Source organism: Macrotis lagotis, chromosome X (genome assembly GCF_037893015.1).
Source record: "Macrotis lagotis isolate mMagLag1 chromosome X, bilby.v1.9.chrom.fasta, whole genome shotgun sequence".
Lineage (NCBI taxonomy): Eukaryota > Metazoa > Chordata > Mammalia > Peramelemorphia > Peramelidae > Macrotis > Macrotis lagotis.
Genome location: NC_133666.1, coordinates 187,153,959 through 187,171,376, shown reverse-complemented (window position 1 = coordinate 187,171,376; position 17,418 = coordinate 187,153,959). Strand labels below are relative to the sequence as shown.

Below are 17,418 nucleotides of genomic sequence, written 5' to 3'. Positions count from 1 at the left end.
CATTGAAAGTTGTAAAGAAAGACAAAGGTCATGAAATTCTCTATGCCAGAAGATACTTTTTTTTTTTAGATTTTTGCAAGGCAGTGAGGTTAAGTGACTTGTCCAAGGCCACACAGCTAGGTAATTATTAAATGTGTGAGGCTGGATTTGAACTCAGGTACTCCTGACTCCAAGGCCAGTGCTCTATCCACTGCACCACCTAGCAGTCCCCAGAAGATACTTTCAATGAAATTTGAGGAGTAATTTGTAATGACTTAGAGAATGAAATTAAAAATGAAAGGAATTTTCTAACCTTTGTTCAAAGATTAGGCAAATTCAAGGAGTTATGGTTAAGGCAAAAACAATGTAATGAAAAAGATAACCAGAATGCCTAAGGCTTAAGGGGAAGAGAGGCGTAGATAGGTCAAAGAGATAATTTATCTGGGGCTGAGAGCTAAATGAAGCAAAATTCCCCTCTCTGCTTCTAAGGCTGTCTCTGGGAGGTAATTCAGTAGTCTACCAGCAGATGACAGTGCAGCAGAGAGAATAGACCTGGAGAGGCCGGTAGCAGTTTTCAGAAGCAGAGAAGGTGACTTGTAGCCAGTGACACCAACTAAGGAGGGGTTCTGCAGCAGAAGCCAGCAACATCACTGGAGACACATGGAGGATTCAGCAGGGTCATAAACGAAGATAGAGATGTGAGATGACCTATTTGTATAGGTTTCCTGCCTATCTATCTTATTCAGGTTCCTCCATAAACATTCTCTACCTAAGTTTGTTTGCCTACCAGTGGTATAGTAATCTGGAGAGAAGGGTATACTAAAAGGGGAGGGAGAATCTACATTGCCACTGATACCCTGCTATTTCCTTAAATCTTTTTGCCTTGAACAAGTGTATCCTCTTGTTTTTCTGTCAAATTCATACACAAGACAAAAAAGAATAAGACATCTTGACATAAATTACCTCACAACAATCTTGTAAGAAATATACTATAGGTACTATTATCCCCATTTTACAGATAAGCAAATTGAGGCTCAGAGAATTTAAGTGAGAACCCAGGTCTTTCTCTTTCCCCTTAGCCTTCTTACCTATGAACCAGGACATTCTCTATATGGGATATCAATTAATCAAAAAAAATTGTTAATTAAGCTCTTATCTTATGTAGGGGCACTGAGCTCACTTGGAATTAGAAAATATGATCAAAACATCTATCCTCAGTTCAAAAACACTTGGTTATGACTTCTAAGAGAAAATTAAGAAACCCTCTGATTGGTGTCACTTTAAACTAAAGTTATCTCAACTGGGCCTTCCTCTTCAGGGCAACAAGATAAACATTTTATTTCATCCTAGTTAAACAAAGAAGGCAGATAGTGGAAGTAATCCCACTTAGCAAGGTGTGACTGACAACAAAGGGTCATGGGATTCAGAGCAGAGCTCAATGTTGAGTTGAGTTGGTCTAGATAGAAAGAGAGAAGAGTAGCTCTTGCAGAGAGTGATGGTCTGGGAAAGAACTGAAGGGCACAGGGAATGGAGGTCACAGTGAGGATGAAGGCCATAGGCATAGGAAAAGACAGAATGTAGAAAGATTATAATCCGATAAAGGAATTTCCACATTCATGAACAAGAATGTAGAACATTTGTGGGTGATGGTAAGATCAAGAACATGATCATCTCTGTGTGTAACTGAGGTGGAGTGGCAAGCCATGGGGATTGTGGAGATTTAGCACTGGGAAAATTCAAATATATGAGGTGGCATCAATAATTATCTTTAGATCTCCTACTAAGAGGAGAGATAGAACCAGGCATTGAACTCAATGAGGAAGGAAGGAGAATTTCCTAATGTTTAAAGGGGTGATTCAAATTATAGCTAGAACTCTCCAACGAGATGGAAGGAAAGACTCAAAGAAAACCAAAAGGGATAATTGAAAAACATTTTATGTCTGAAGGGGTTTTCTCCTATAGGGATACTTTTAAGTTTTAAAGAGAAAAGTTTTTAAAGGATGCTGCTACCCAGTCCTGAGATAGCTCAGTAACTTTCTTACCTATGCTTTTGTAATTCTTTATCAACTGAGAAAGATGTACTTAGGTTGGTTATTATTTTAATAAAACTACTATTATTCAAACACATTTAAATGATTTTGCCACATTCTTTTGTTCAATAGTTTCTGACTCTTTGTGACCCTATTTGGGGTTTTCTTGGCAAAGATACTGAAGTAGTGTGCTATTTCCTGCAAAAGGAAATAAAGTAAACAGGGTGAAGTGACTTGCTCAGGGTCACATAGCTAATAAATGCCTGAAATCAAATTTGAACTCAGGTCCTCCTGACTCCAGGACTGGTGTTCTCTCCACTGGACTACCATGCTCCTTTAACATTCATTTAAAAATTTTTTGTGTTCCACATTTTCTCTCTCTCTCCCTCCCTGCTCCTGAGATACTAAACAATTTGATGTGGGTTATATTTGTTCAGTCATGCAAAATATACATGATATTTGTTCAATCATGCAAAACTCATGTTGAATCATAGGAGTTTATTAAGGAGCAGCAGGAGGGTGATGGTTAGACATATCCTTTCAGAAAATCACTTTGACAATTACATAGAGGATGAATTAGAATAGAGGGGAGACCTAAAAGGTTATAGCAATAGTCCATGTGAAAAATGATGATGGCATGTGGTAGAATGTTGGGTTTATGACTGGAGAGAAAAAAATGAATGAGAGATATTGTGAGTAATGAAATGATGAGATTTACCAAGTGATTGATATGTACAATAGATAAAGTAAGGAGCTAAGGATGACATCAAGGTTTCAAACCTGGATGTCTAAAAAGATGATGTGTTTGGAAGTAAGAGAAGATTTTTGGAAGAGGGTGGATTTTGGAAAGAAAGATAATGTTTTCTTTTGGATATAAGTTTGAGATGACTATGGGATACAGTTTGAAATATCCAAAAAGCCAGGTTTGATCAATTTATTTATTCCTTCCCTAAATCCATGTATTCCTTTTAAAAAATAATTTATGAAAGAAATATTTCCATAATATAGAATTTAAAAAGACTGAAGGAACACATGAAACTGCAGACCTATTATGTACAACTTTTAAATATGTAATAGTTATATATATATATAATTCTTTTTCCATTTTCCCCTCTCCCAATAGATAACTGCCACTAGATATAAACATGTATACATACATACATATATATATATTCATTTTAAATACACTTCTATTTATCAGTTCATTCTCTAGATGCAGATAGCTTCTTCCTTCATAGGTCCTTTGTAGATAATTTGGTTATTTATAATAGTTAAAGTAACTTTGTTCAAAATTCTTCTCAAAACAATACTGTTGTTACTGTATACAACATTCTCTTGGTTTTGCTCTCATTCAGGGTCCCAGGAACCTTTTGGAAGGTAGGGTGAGAGCCTGGAGTGAATACTAGTTCTACAGTTAAAGGATTTCGGTATAATGCTCACTACCTGTTTGACATTAGGCAAATACTTCCTGAATCTCAATGTCCTCATCTTTAAGTTGAAGAAGTTGCACTCGATAGTTTCTGAGATCCCTTACTATCTCTCTAGAACTATGATCCTCTATACCTGACCATGAATCACAAAAGACAATTGACCCCGAGGCCACCCAGAGCATTCTGGACTTGGTATTACCTAGGAGTTTTGGAAGGAGTTGAAAAAATCAATTGAATCATTGCTATATTATGCTGGAAAAAAATCATCAATCTACTAAATCTCCCTACTAATTAGAAATAGTGTATAACCCAATATAGTAAATGCTTATGTCAGGAGGTTTTTTTTCTGGATTTTTAGCCAGTCTGTCAATGGAAGTGTAAAAATACCTAGATATCAGCATTATCTATAATTCATATAGATTGTTCATATTGATCTGGATCTAGCATCAGAACAGTGTGGCATAATAGACAGTACACTAGATTAAGACTCTACTAAGATCTACAGCTCTGCCACTTAGTAGCTGTGAGACTAATGGCAAATAATTTCCTTCATTTCTAAGGGTCTTCTCATCTATTAAATAAGAGAATTAGGAAGAGAACCTCTGGAGGCTTAAATGTGAATGGATGAATAGTTATACATCCTGTGATGTATATGAGATAAGTAGGGTCCCGTATTTTGATACAGATCACAGGTTATATTGAAAGGGGGTAATTCAACAATGATTGTGGGAAGCAATGGAAGGAGAAACTTCACGAGAAAAAAAATAAATCCATTTGAGTTGTTCAGTGCTCTCTGAGAGAAAACTTCTGAGTCACATCTCAAAGTCATTTGCAGGATATGATTCCACACGAGTCCACTATATACAAACATTAATGAAACACTAATGAGATGCTTCAAGTTGACTGGTTTTGTTATTCAGTTGTGGCCAACTCTTTGTGACTCCATTTCTTGGCAAAGATTCTTAGATTGGTTTGCCATTTCCTTCTCTGACTCATTTGAGAGATGAGAAACTGAGGCATAGAGGATTAAGTGATTTGCTCAGGGTCACACAGCTAGTAAATGTCTGAATCCAGATTTGAACTCAGATGAGTCTTCCTGACTTCAAGGCCCAGCACTCTATAGACTGAACCACCAAGCTGTCTATATTGGCTGGGCCTGGCCACTAAATCACCCATTAGCTTCTCTAACTGTATTTTCTTTTCTTTCTGTTTTTTTGTTTTTTGCAAGGCAATGGGGTTAAGTGACTTGCCCAAGGTCACACAGCTAGGTAATTATTAAGTGTCTGAGGCCACATTTGAACTCAGGCCCTCCTGACTCCAGGGCCAGTGCTCTATCCACTAAGCCACCTAACTGCCCCTCTAACTGTATTTTCAATCCAGCAATTTATCTTCTTGAAAATAGAAATTTAACTGTTTCTCAGTCAGGATCTAGACTACGGAACTGAAAGGAAACTTGGAAATTTTCTAAATACAACTTGCAATCAATTCTCTCTCTTCCAGTAATAATGAGTATACTTCTGGCTTTAATTTTAAAACTGTTCCAACTGGATCAGACTTGTGTAAAGCAATCTCTCTGGAGAGAAAAATAAAGGAGGTAAGAAATATGGTAGCTTCCCCTACCTGCTAAAATGAAGAAGGAGAGGGACTCAAAAACCAATCTGAGTTACTCTGATAGTAGTTAGGGTAGAAATGGTGATGTTCCCTTTGCTCATATTCAAGGAATTTAATTATCAGCTAACTTCCAATTCTCCCACATTCACTCATGCTCCCTCTGGCATGAGTCAGCATCAGTCCTGAAGCTTGACCTACAACCCAGGTCCAACTTCTCTACTCCCTGCCCTTGTCCTGGGCCTTGTTCTGTTTGGTTCAGATAGGTAAACCTATAAGCACCCACTCTGTTTTGCCTAACTCCATCCAGGGCTCCATTGAACTTCTTGGTGTCCACCCTCTCTTGTCCATTCCTCTGAGCTGTGTTTTCTCCTGTGGTACCATGCCTCTAAGTCACCCCAGTTAAGCTCCTAAGAACTAGTCATTCTTAGAAGCCAGAGTCATCATCCAGAACTGTGACTAACCTTCTCAGCAGCCACACAATAGGCCAAGTCTTTGACTTGGGGAACATAGAAAGAACTCAAAGGCTAGATCAGAACCATGTGTCTGGACAGCAGGGTCCTCCCCTTCTTTCTCCTCAATACTAGGGCTGTGGGTATTGCTTCAGTCAAATTGACTTTTGATTGAAAAGACCAATATTTCCCTGGGCATCTAGGGCCATCTTCAGCCTCAGGACCCAGATGGTTCCAGAGGAGTGAGTGAGGCTGGTGACTTTGCTCAGACCTCCCTCACTTAATTCCAAATCACTCACAAGACATGGCATCACCTCCCTGATATCAAGGTCCTCTTCAAGAAGGAAAGACAAATAATAACTGAGCTGTGACTAGAGGCCCTCGGGCTTTTACCACTAGCAAAGTGCCATTTAAGGGAGATTGTTGTCTTCTATACTGACTTTGGTATTCGAAACCTTAAGCCTGCAGTAAGATGCGCTCTTAGAGGTTGGCTTTTGGGAAATGTGGCCTCAAAGAGACTGTTGTGGAGAGCCTCAGAGACTCTTGAGAGCTCTGGGAAGGGGGCCAGGACAACAGCACAAAGAAGCTGGAGCTTGGGAGTTTCTCTTTAGCTTGGTGAAAGGAGAAGAGCTGAGCCTAGGGAATGAATGGAAGTCAAAAGAGAAAGGAGCTCTGGTGAGCACTTTGAGACTGGGAACCTCAGCTTTGAAGAAATGTGCTCAGGATGATAAGCAGTCAGTATGGACAGCTGGAGGGATTTGTGAGTAGGTGTGGAAACATATTTAAAACACCTTTTTTACTTTAACTGAAAAAAGTAAGGAAATAATATTTTATCTAGCCTAAAACCCTTTCCAGACTTTTCCCTTTATGAAAGTGAGTAAATCCAAGCTCTGATCACATCAACCTGCCCTACTCAACAAAATCCCAGTGGCTGCCTATTTCTTTCAGGATGAAATATAAAATAATCCTTTTGGTGTTTAAAACTCTTCCTGCCTTTCCAGGCTTTTTATATCATACTCCCTTCTACCTACTTTGTGTCCAGTGACATTGACCTCTTTGCTTTCCTTCCTCTATAAGACTTGGTCTCCCAGTCCATGTCTTTTTTCTTTTTCTTTTTTTGCAAGGCAATGGACTCAAGTGACTTGTCCAAGGTCACATAGCTAGGTAATTATTAAGTGTTTGAGGTGGGACTGACAACCCAATTTAACCTCTGTCAAGATCAGTTTACTGCTCCTTCTCATCTCCGAGTGCTAGGACCCAGGGTAAGGACACCATCTCTTTTACTCAAGGTTAGGATATTGATCACAGAGAGGAAGGTTTATTTGATTTACTTCAGGAGATTTAGAGGGTAAAGGAGCGAAAAAGGAACTGAATCGTGACTGTTCTTTTATAATGTTAACCCCAGATTGTACATTAACATAGTACAATCTTTTCCTTGTTCAAGATTCCTATAAATGTTACCTCAAATTATTTTTGGATAGAGGAATATCTGTAGATATGGAGAGTGGGGAAGGGAGAGGATCATGAAAATTTGGATATTTCTCTATTCTGGAAATATTTGGTTCTAGGATATTAAATTGTTTTTGGTAGATTGTGCCTAAAACACTGAGTTCAATATTAACATATTTTTTCTTTGGCAAGGAGAATAAGTTTCAGATTATAAAGTAAGGTCTCCCATTCATTCTCCCCCTTTTCTAATTGAATAGACAAAAAGCAAATCCCAAAGGTCATCTCTATTCTCTAAAGTTCCCTTTACAATTTCTATTTATGTTGCCTGAATTTGCTAAATGTCCAAAAGACTGGAGATGTTCCTGGTTATGTATTCATTGTTTGAGAAAGGGGATCACTATGGAAGAGGCCAACATATCAGAGTATATATGCAGAGAACAAATACCACTCAACCTGGAATTTCACCAAAGTGAACTCAATTGGGGACTTGATTTATTAGTAATTTTTAATTGCTTCCTAAAATCATAGAAAGATTAAGTCATAAGAAAAAAGCATGTTCTTTCTCCCCTCCACCCCTACCACATACAAACAACTCCATCAGAAGTAATTAGCATTAGACAATTTATTCCCTCCATGGTCCTCTTCCAGTTCAAAGTACTCCATCAGATTCTGAATGAAGGGAGGTCACAGAGGGAGCCACTGAGGGGAAGTCATAGAGGGGGACACTGAAGGGAGGTCATAGAGGGGGACACTGAAGGGAGGTCATAGAGGGGGACACTGAAAGGAGGTCATAGAGGGGGACACTGAAAGGAGGTCATAGAGGGGGCCACTGAAGGGAGGAATTAGGAAAGAGGGATTCAGCCCACATTACAAAAGCTTGGGATTTCCTCAAGTGTGGGCAAGTCTGTGATACTAACCATCCCTAAGCCCAGACTCTTCTACAACATCACTTCTAATTTTCTGAAGCAGGATAAAGATTTAATATTTTTAAAAATGGTTTGGAAACAAGATAATAGTTTTTGATTCTCTTGGAGAAATGGTACTTCAGAAATACTTGAACAAGCTGTATTTCTCTCTTTGGCAAACTAGGCAGAGAATCTGAGTACGAAAATTAACACTATTCAAAACTGAAAGCATTCAAAAGTTCTGCATCAGTAAAATTAGATCAGGATCTATCTGCTTTTATTTTAGGATATAGAAGATTCTGTTTAAAATAGTCAGAGTCCAGGAAAAAAAAGAAAAGAGCCATCAAAAGTCAGCATACGCACATGAGAAGGATGTTAAATAGCAAATTATTTGGGCATATAATCATGCTTTCATCTTCTCTCCAAAACTTATCCTTCCTCCTGGCCATGCAGGCTCTAAGTCTTTAGTGGGTTTTTTGTTTTTTACTTTCATCTTTTCTACCACATCCTATGAGTTGTCAAGTCCTGCAAATCTTTTTTATTGTTCTTTTTTCAAATCAATTGACAATGTGAATGGTGAATTCTGCCCTTTTAAGATAGAGAGATAGAGAGATAGATGGATGATAGATAGATAGATAATGATTTATTTTACTTGACCTTTAAGAATAGAATCAGGAAATTGGTTGGAACATCACAAAGTCACCTTTCACCTGGGTACAAAGAAAACCGTCTCTTAAATTAAATGAACAATTGTAAAAGTTGAACCTTGCCTTTAAGAGCAGATACAAATTTGATTTTAAAAATGTCAAACTTGAATGTACAAATATCAACTTAAGAAACGAAGACTTGTCTGCTTGTCTTTCAGATCCCATCAAGATTACAATTATAGCTTAGAAAGAGGAGAATTCCCATGCTTTGTGAGGGTCTTGGAGCATAACTGATATGGGGCACTTCTCCTAAATCAATGGAATTATTGATAATTATTGATAACAAACCCTCTGCCCTTAATGAACATAACAAAACACATCTTTGATGTACAAATACTAAAGATTTTACCTTCTGATTGTGCAAACAATATAAAACTATGCTCTCCAGAAAGCCTTTGGGAGTTTGGTTCAACTGAACTTCCTTTCATACATGATTGACTGCAGGCTTAGATAAATAATAAACACATATATTAACGTAATTCTGATTGTCTTTTATTAAGGCCAAACTCTGAAAGGTTACAATAGTATTTTTTTCTAATTACATGTAAAAGCAATAACATTTATTTTTTATAAAATTTTGAATTCCAAATTTCCTCTCTCCCTCTTTGACCTTCCCTCTCCCTAAGATGGTAGTTTTGATATAGGTTATATATATGCCACACATAAAACTTATTTCCTTATTAGTCATTCTGTGAAAGAAGAAACAGTTTGCAAAAACATTACTTTGCAAAAGGAAAAAACACATAAAATACCAAAAAAAATAGGTATGCTTTGATCTGCATTCAGACTCCATCAATTTTTCCTCTGGCTGTGGTTAGCATTTTCCATCATGAATCCTTTGGAACTGTCTTGGATCATTATATTGCTGAGAAGAGTTAAGTCACTCATAGTTGATCACTGTACAGTGTTGTGTTACTCTGTGGAGTGTTCTCCTGGTTCTGTTAAATTCATGTATGTCTTTCCAGGTCAGAATATCTGTTAAATTTCTCCCCTCCTTTCCACTGCCACCACTTTAGTCTTTTCAAAGTTATCATCCCTTTGAACCTCTTTTGCATAACTGTTGACCACCCTCTCATTCTGGATATTCTCCTCTCTGAACTTTTGTGATACTGTTCTCTTCTGGTTCTCCTCCTATTGTCTGATTGCTTTCTCTCAGTCTTCTTTGCTCCTAACTCTGGGTGTTCCCTAGGTCTCTATCCTAAGCCCTCTTCTATACCCTAACTTTACCAGTTCCTTTAGGTTTAACAATCATGACCATGTGGATGACTCAGATCTATTCATCCAGTCCTACAGCTCTTCCCTGAACTCAGACCCACAACATCAGTGAGGCAATCAATCAGTGAATAAACATTTATTGTCTACAAACTACAACAAGGCATTCATTTCAAACTAAATTATACTTCCCCCCTAAACTCTCCTCTCTTTCCCACTTCCCTCTTTTTCTTGGCGATCATTCCTCCCTTCCAGCTTCCTAAGGTTCATAACCTTGGCATTATTATTTCATTCTCCATTCTCCCCCACCCCATAGCCATAGTGGAGAAAGGACTGGAATTGAAATGAGGAAGACCTAAATTTAAATCCTGTTTCAGGCACTTAATGACCCTGTGCAAATCACATAAATTCTCTCAGCCTCAGTTTACTCATTTTTAAAATGAGGACAATAACAGCACCAATCTCACTGGATTTTATAGGCATCAATCAAAATAATATATATGTGAAAGAATCTGCCAATCTTAAAGTATCATATAAATGTTAGCCATTATTATTACTCACACAGTTGTTAACACCTTTCACAACTAACTTGTTTCTCAACTTGCATCACCACTATCTTTACAACAGCCTACTCACTAGTCTTTCTGCCTCAGGTCACTTTATTCAGACCATTCGACCATCCTACATGTTCCCACCAAAGTAATTTTCTTTACTGCAGAAGACCATGCTGACTTCTCATTTTCAATCAAGTTTTCTTGGTTTTCCATTGTCTCTACAACAAATTAAAAACTCTATTAAGCCTTTTACAACTGGGCTCCAACCTATCTTTTGAATCTCACTGAAACCCAATGACACAATTCTCAAAACAAAATACTTCATCTCTTAGTTCTGGGCATTCCCCCCCCTCTATTCTCTACCCCCCCCCATATGAATGTTCTTCCTCATTCCTTTTCCTGGTTTTCTTGCATGCCTTCAAGTCCCAATTAAAATTTCACCTTCATGAAGCCTTTTCTAATCCCTCTTAATTTTCATATTTTCCCTCTGTTGATTATTTCCTATTTTGGGGGGTTTGCAAGATTTCTTCCCCCCCCATTAGATTGTAAGCTCCTTGGGGCCAGGAACTGTTTTTTGGCCTCTTTTTATTTGCTCAGTGTTTATATGCCAGTGTCTGACATATAAAAGGCAGAGACCTAAGATAAAAAAAAAAAATAAGAGCTTATAGAAACAGCAAAAACTTCAGATTACTTGATTCTATGTGATCCCAAACTCTGAGCAAAACATTTATAAAATGAAATCTCTGTGTCTTACCTGGGTGAATTATCCCGAGATCGTCTGAGCCATCTTGCTACCATTTGTTCTATTCTGTGTGCTTTTCTTGTCTGTAATAAATTGTTCTCCAGATCTTCCATTTACCTAAAATTATAAGAAATAAGAATTTTCATTTGGAAACCAAACAAAAAAATCACTAAATTGCATTCAGTGAAAACATATGATGTTTCTGGCAAATGCATTTTCATTTTGCAGTTTGAATGTAGATATTGACAATAAGCAACATTTATATAGCACTATAAATGCTAGTTGTGATTATTATTATTACTATTTGAATCTCACAAAAGTTGTATGAGGTATCACAAATAATATTTTCCCCATTTTGCACATGATGAAACTGAGACTGGATAAAATATGTGCCCCAAATTTACATAGATGGTATCAGAAAGGCAGTTTTAATCCAGATTTAACTGCAAATTCAGCACTCCTAATTATACTATGTTCTCTCTTCTGATTGAACTACAGTCATCCATACCTTGGGGATTAGGGGCACAGCACCTTCCACGATCTGAAAAATCTGTGTAAAAATTTTTGGTCTTCCCTTTGTACCAGAGAAAAAGTCTTAACTATTATGTTATTAAACATAATTTCTGAGTTTCTAAACTTTTTTCTGTGCTACCTGCTGGCCTTAACATGTTGTCTGTGGCTTCTGTAAAACTCCCCCCAAATTCCCATTTAATTTCTTATGCCAACCCATATCAAAATCATGATGGGGCAAGTCACAATGTAGAAGGGAAACCTGTAAATCATTAAAATAATTACCTAATGTTTCCTTGACTAAGTTTCTCTTCCAGATGTCTCATTGTAAAGGGGGATCCTCAAATGCTTTATCATCTGAGTACTGGCAAATCTCAGCAACTTGGAAAGGCCTCATATGGTGCAGTAGAAAGAATGTTAATCTTTAATTTGGAAGACCATGATTTGAATCTAGGTTATGCTTACTACTTATGTGACCTTGAGCAGGGTCCCTAATTTCTCAGGATCTCCCTTTACGTCATTGAGGAGGGGTACGCCTGGATGGCCTCAGAAGTCAGGTTATCTATAATCCTATGATTTTCACATAAAAACAATGCCGTAAATATTGCTTCCATTGAGATAATTTACCCTTTGAAATGTTTGCAGGATCTTGTGATTTTTGAGTTGGAAGGGACTTTAGAGAACAACTCATTTTATAGATGAGCAAACAGACTTCTTAAGAGACTCACTCAGGTGAGCTGTCCAGTAAGTATGTAATAGAGTTGGCCTATGTTCTTCAAAGCTAGAATTCTACTATGGTTAGAAGTCAATTACGGTTTAAATGGGCTGGTATGGGACATCCTGGGAAACTAAACAATGTTTAGAACTTAGATTCTAAGGGAAAAGAACATTCCATCTTTTAAATGACTAAGAAAAGAACAGTGGTCAGTCATTACCTTGGGACTACCTATACTATTAGGGTATCGCTTTACCATTACTATCAGTATTTTAGAACAAGGAAGACGGTTACTATATAATACTTTAGTTTGAAGGTAAGGATGGAAGAGAGGAACTAAGTCACTTGGATAATATTTTTGTTTATTTATTTGTTTTTGGAGGCAATTAGGGTTAAGTGACTTGTCCGGGATCACTAAGGCTATATTTGAACTCAGATCCTTCTGACTCTAGTGTCAGTACTCCATCCACTACGCTACCAAGTTGCCCCTTGGATAGCATTTTGATGTGACAATAGCAATTAAGCCTCTGTAGTGCTGTTTCACTTTTTATATAAAACAGTTATTAGGAGATGGGTCCTATACATTTAGCCAGTGGGGTTAGGCAAAATACATTACTACCAATCTATATGTTATCTTTTCCCTATCCCTGAAAAAAAGTTCTGTGGCCCTAAGTTGGGACAGAATTCCAAAGGGAAGTCCAAAGTGATGATGAATATGATTTATATACATTTAATTTATATAATTAAAAGTTACATAATTTTAACTCATAAATCTCATAAGTCTTTTTTCCTCTAAAGAGCCTCATTATGAAGCATTGACATAAAATTTCTTTTTTAATGTTTGGAACACTTATCTAAGGATATTAAATGTGTTTATATAGTGCTATATCCACAAAGGCCTGGTAAGCTCTGGCCCATGGGGTCATAAAGAGTTGGACACTACTAAACAACATATCCCCAAAGATGTTTGTAATGTAAAGAAAAAAGATATATATACATGTTATTAATATAATACTAGGATCAGAATTATGAGCTGGAAGGGATCTTACCACACCTAGAAAATAAATAACAGTATATACATATGTTTCCTGGCTTCTCTCTTCATCTCTGGGATATGTTCTCATCCACGTGGGTTAGTAATTGAGAGGCATATGTTTTCAATCCAATCTGCATTCCTTACACTTGAAGAAATGTTCAACAGTGGAAGGATCCCAGGCTAATCACCCCAGAGAGTTAATAACCACAATTTCTTCTCTCAATTGCCAGAAGAAATTTAAAGGAAAAGTTTTTTTTTGATGCACACCAAGACAGATTATGTTTACAGGTTCATAGTATTATAGATGTTTATAGATTTATAGGTTCAGAGTGTTATAGATGTACAGCTGACATGGACCTTAAAAGATGCTTCCAAGCAGATATCACAAAAATTATTTTCAACATCCTCAAAATTATATCCCCAAGAAGTCTAGCAGCTTTCTCCACCTTCGATTTTTTTAGTGCCATTTCTTCTTCCTCTTCTGAAGAAGGAGATGTTAAGAGCCTAGGTATGATGGATCTACTTTTATTAATGGAGAAAAGATATTATTACAGAAATGTTTACAAGTTTTTTCTAATTTTTTCTATTCCTTGTCATCCTTTCAGTTTCATCTTCAAATGCCCTAAGATAATTAATTTTTCACCAATCTTTTTCTTTCTCACTATTGCTTCTTACTTGTTTTTAAAGCAATGCTGCTCATAAACTACCTTCACTGTTAAGACTTTCTAAGGAAGATCATATTCTGAACTAGCATGACTCTTCCCAGCCATCTCTCTCTCTCCATTTGGAAAGAAATCAACCATTTCCTGCCCAATGTAGTTTCTAGGGTTGTTCCCTCTCTCTGTCATTGTGATTTACATTGGTTAAACTCATTAGTAAATGGTGGTAGTCTATGTTGATTCTTTTATCTATTTCTTATTTATTGCCATGAACATGTGAATAGAAACAGGACAGAGCTGAGGAGGGAAAACCAACTCAAGTTGGACAGTGAGGATGGATTCATGGGAGGAAGATGAAGAAGAGAACTTTACAAACAAGTTGGTAAACAAAACAAGAGTTACTTCACAAAGTAAATGCAATGGAAAGATGAAAGGCCCCAAATTCCACCCTTGTGCATGCATTTATTTAATATTTTGTGTTTGAATCATTCCTCTTATCTCTCCTATATTCTAGACTGTGTCATTTTTTTTCATTTTCGTGTTCCAAGAACTTGACTTCATGCCTTTGCTCAAATGGGTGTTGGTTTAACTGTTTCTTTTATTGTGTGACTATTAAAAATATTCAACAGTTTCCTTCAATTCCTTTTTTTTGGGGGGGGGGAGGTTATAGTCCTATTCTTATTCTACCTCAAGATGCCAACAAAAATAAATATTTGAAACAAAAACATAGCCAAACAAAATCAATTCCTACCTTTTCCATGACTCCAAATGTATTATTTATTCAATACCTTGAACTGATCGAGAAATATCCCTTTATCAAAATAAGATATTCCTTGACATCTTCTGTGATTACAGCCTGGATCATACTGAAGTAATTAAATTAATTAGGAAAACAAATTATAGTTTTTTTTAAATTCACTCATGCAGAAATCACTGGATAGTAGTAAAATACATTACTACCATCTGGGGAGGTATTCTATCCACTTCTCCCTAGCTAGTGGTAGATATGATGGTAGATAAATGAGCTAACTTATTCTCTTTGTAAACCTTAAAGCACTATATACATAAGTACCATTTATTAATGGAATCCTCCACTACCAGAGAAATAGTGGTCAATCCATGCATCTAACGAGTTCAAGGAAGCTTGGTGGTATAGTAGAGTACTGGACTTATAGTTAGAAAGCCTTGAGTTCCAGTCCTATCTTACACACCTGGACAAATAACCTCTCAGTCTCAGTCTCCTCATCTGTAAAATGGGGAGAATAATAACATGTGAAATACAGAGTTGTGAAGCTAAAATAAGATAATGTATATAAAATACCTTACAAATGGGGACTGGTTGAACAAATAATGATATATGAAGATAATGGAATTCTTCTGAACCATAATAAATGACAAAAAGGATAAAAGGTTTGAGAGAAACTTGTGAAGACTTGTACTACTGATGCAGAATGAAATGAGCAGAAAAGAACAATTTATATAAGAATATGTTTAAAGACAAATAACTTAAGAAAAAGTTATTTGATCAAAGACCACACATGATTCCAGAAAACTTATGATGACCTGTGCTACACACTTTCTGAAAGACATCAGTGATTCAAGATACAGAATGAGACATACATACAGTTTTGGACATGGACAATGTTGGAATTTTTTTAGTTTCATTATGCACAACTATGACAAGTGCCTTGTTTTTTTTTTTAAATTAGGAAAATGGAAAAGAAAAAAAATAGAAGGAAATGGAAAGGAAAGGAAGGGCCACCGGATGCTACAGGGAGAGAGGGTGCTTTGGTAAAACATTTCTATCACTTGCTTTCTTATGCAGCAATAGCCTAAAGTCATTAGGTTGAAGATTATATTAAAATTGTCAACAAAGGTCAAGAGTGTTCACAGTGGTATTTGAAACACTGCATTTGGCCTCCAGCTGTAGACAAGGGTCACAACTACAGAAAGTTCTGGTTTCTCCCCTTTTTAATTCCCCCATCACAATTAGCTATTTAACTCTTATGGTGTTAAATGACATTAGGAAGTGGAGAATTACTTTTTGCTTTTCTAGGATTACAAATATCATGTACTTATGGTCCTTACAAGTGCAGTAACTATTTTTCCTTTCAATTTTGAAATTTCCACTATTATTGGTAAGTACCTTAGATGGCCCACTCTTAGGTCAGATTAGCTCTAGTCATAACTCACTTTCCTTTTCCTCTGACCATTTCCTATTATTTCCTATTATACTTTCCAGTTTTGGAACCACAATCAAATCAATACTGTTGATCTTACTGAAAAAGAATGTCAACATGCTCCTCTATGGCTCCATTCACCATCATCACAACTTGCTTTTCAAACCAAAATACCCTTTATAGGGTCTGATTGGGGGGGAAATCTTGGGGCAATCAATGGGTAGTCTGGTTTGCATCCCTTCTTTTTCCATCCCCTTATCAATATTGTAAATATGGGTATTATGACTAGGAAAATTCGCTAAATTTATATACCTGGATTAGATGAAGTTTGCTAAGCAGATGGTTGTACATTCCTGGTACTAAATGTTTGGCCAGTTGTTGGGTACACAGGAAATTCCAGATTAAAGGTAAGTCTTCTAGTGGTCAAACATGGAGTCACTTCTGTCAACTAGGGTCTAGCAATAAGTCAGTCATATACTTTTTCAGTGGAGATGGGTGTTCCAACAGCATTAAATAATATAAAATGCATAGTGTCTTGGTCATTCAAGTCCTTGGTCCTGACGGTTCACAGAATACTAGATACTTCTTCCACTCAGACTATTATGTATTTATTCTATGCAAGCATTTTAATTATATCTACTTTCTCCAACATGAAAAGAAATTGTTCTAAAGAACAGAAAATAGAAACAATTCCAGCAATAAAAGGTCTCTGAAATGAGAAGGGTGTATGGATGGTTCTATGCAAGATCCTGGAGAAGCAGAGACAAAAATGAAACAACAAATCAAGTACCTCCTATTTTCTAGTTACAAGAGGATAAAAGGATAAAAATGAACCAATCTGTGGCAGCTAGGTGGTACAGTGGAGAGACCACTATCCCTGGAGTCAGGAAGACTTGAATTCAAATTTAACCTCAGACAACTTAATAATTACCTAGCTGTGTCACTTAACCCTATTGCCTTGCAAAAACCTAAAAAAAAAAAGAACCAATCTATGCTTTGAAAGAGCCTACAAGAATTTATTTGAAGGGGCTGCTTGGTGATAAAGTGCACAAAAACCTTAAGCTTGGAGTCAAGAGGATCCTAGAGTCAGAAACTTACTAGCTGTGTGACCCTAGCAAGTCACTTTCTATATCAGGTTCTTAGATTCCTCATCTGTAAAAAGAAGACAATAATAGCACCTGCCTCCCAGAGGATTATAATTGTAAAGCATTTTGCAAACCTAAAAGTTGAGGAAACAACATACACACAAG

The 17,418-nt window shown here is 36.8% G+C and overlaps 1 protein-coding gene across 6 annotated transcripts in view; it reads right to left on the bottom strand.

Moving 5' to 3' along the window:
• Positions 1-17,418, bottom strand: part of FRMPD1 (FERM and PDZ domain containing 1) — a 263,914-nt gene that overhangs the window by 73,833 nt on the left and 172,663 nt on the right. For all 6 annotated transcript variants that reach the window (XM_074200548.1, XM_074200549.1, XM_074200546.1 and 3 more), the window contains one exon: positions 11,081-11,185. In XM_074200548.1, the coding sequence (XP_074056649.1) occupies positions 11,081-11,181 (101 nt within the window). In that variant the 5' untranslated portion in view covers positions 11,182-11,185. The remainder of the gene's footprint in view (positions 1-11,080; positions 11,186-17,418) is intronic.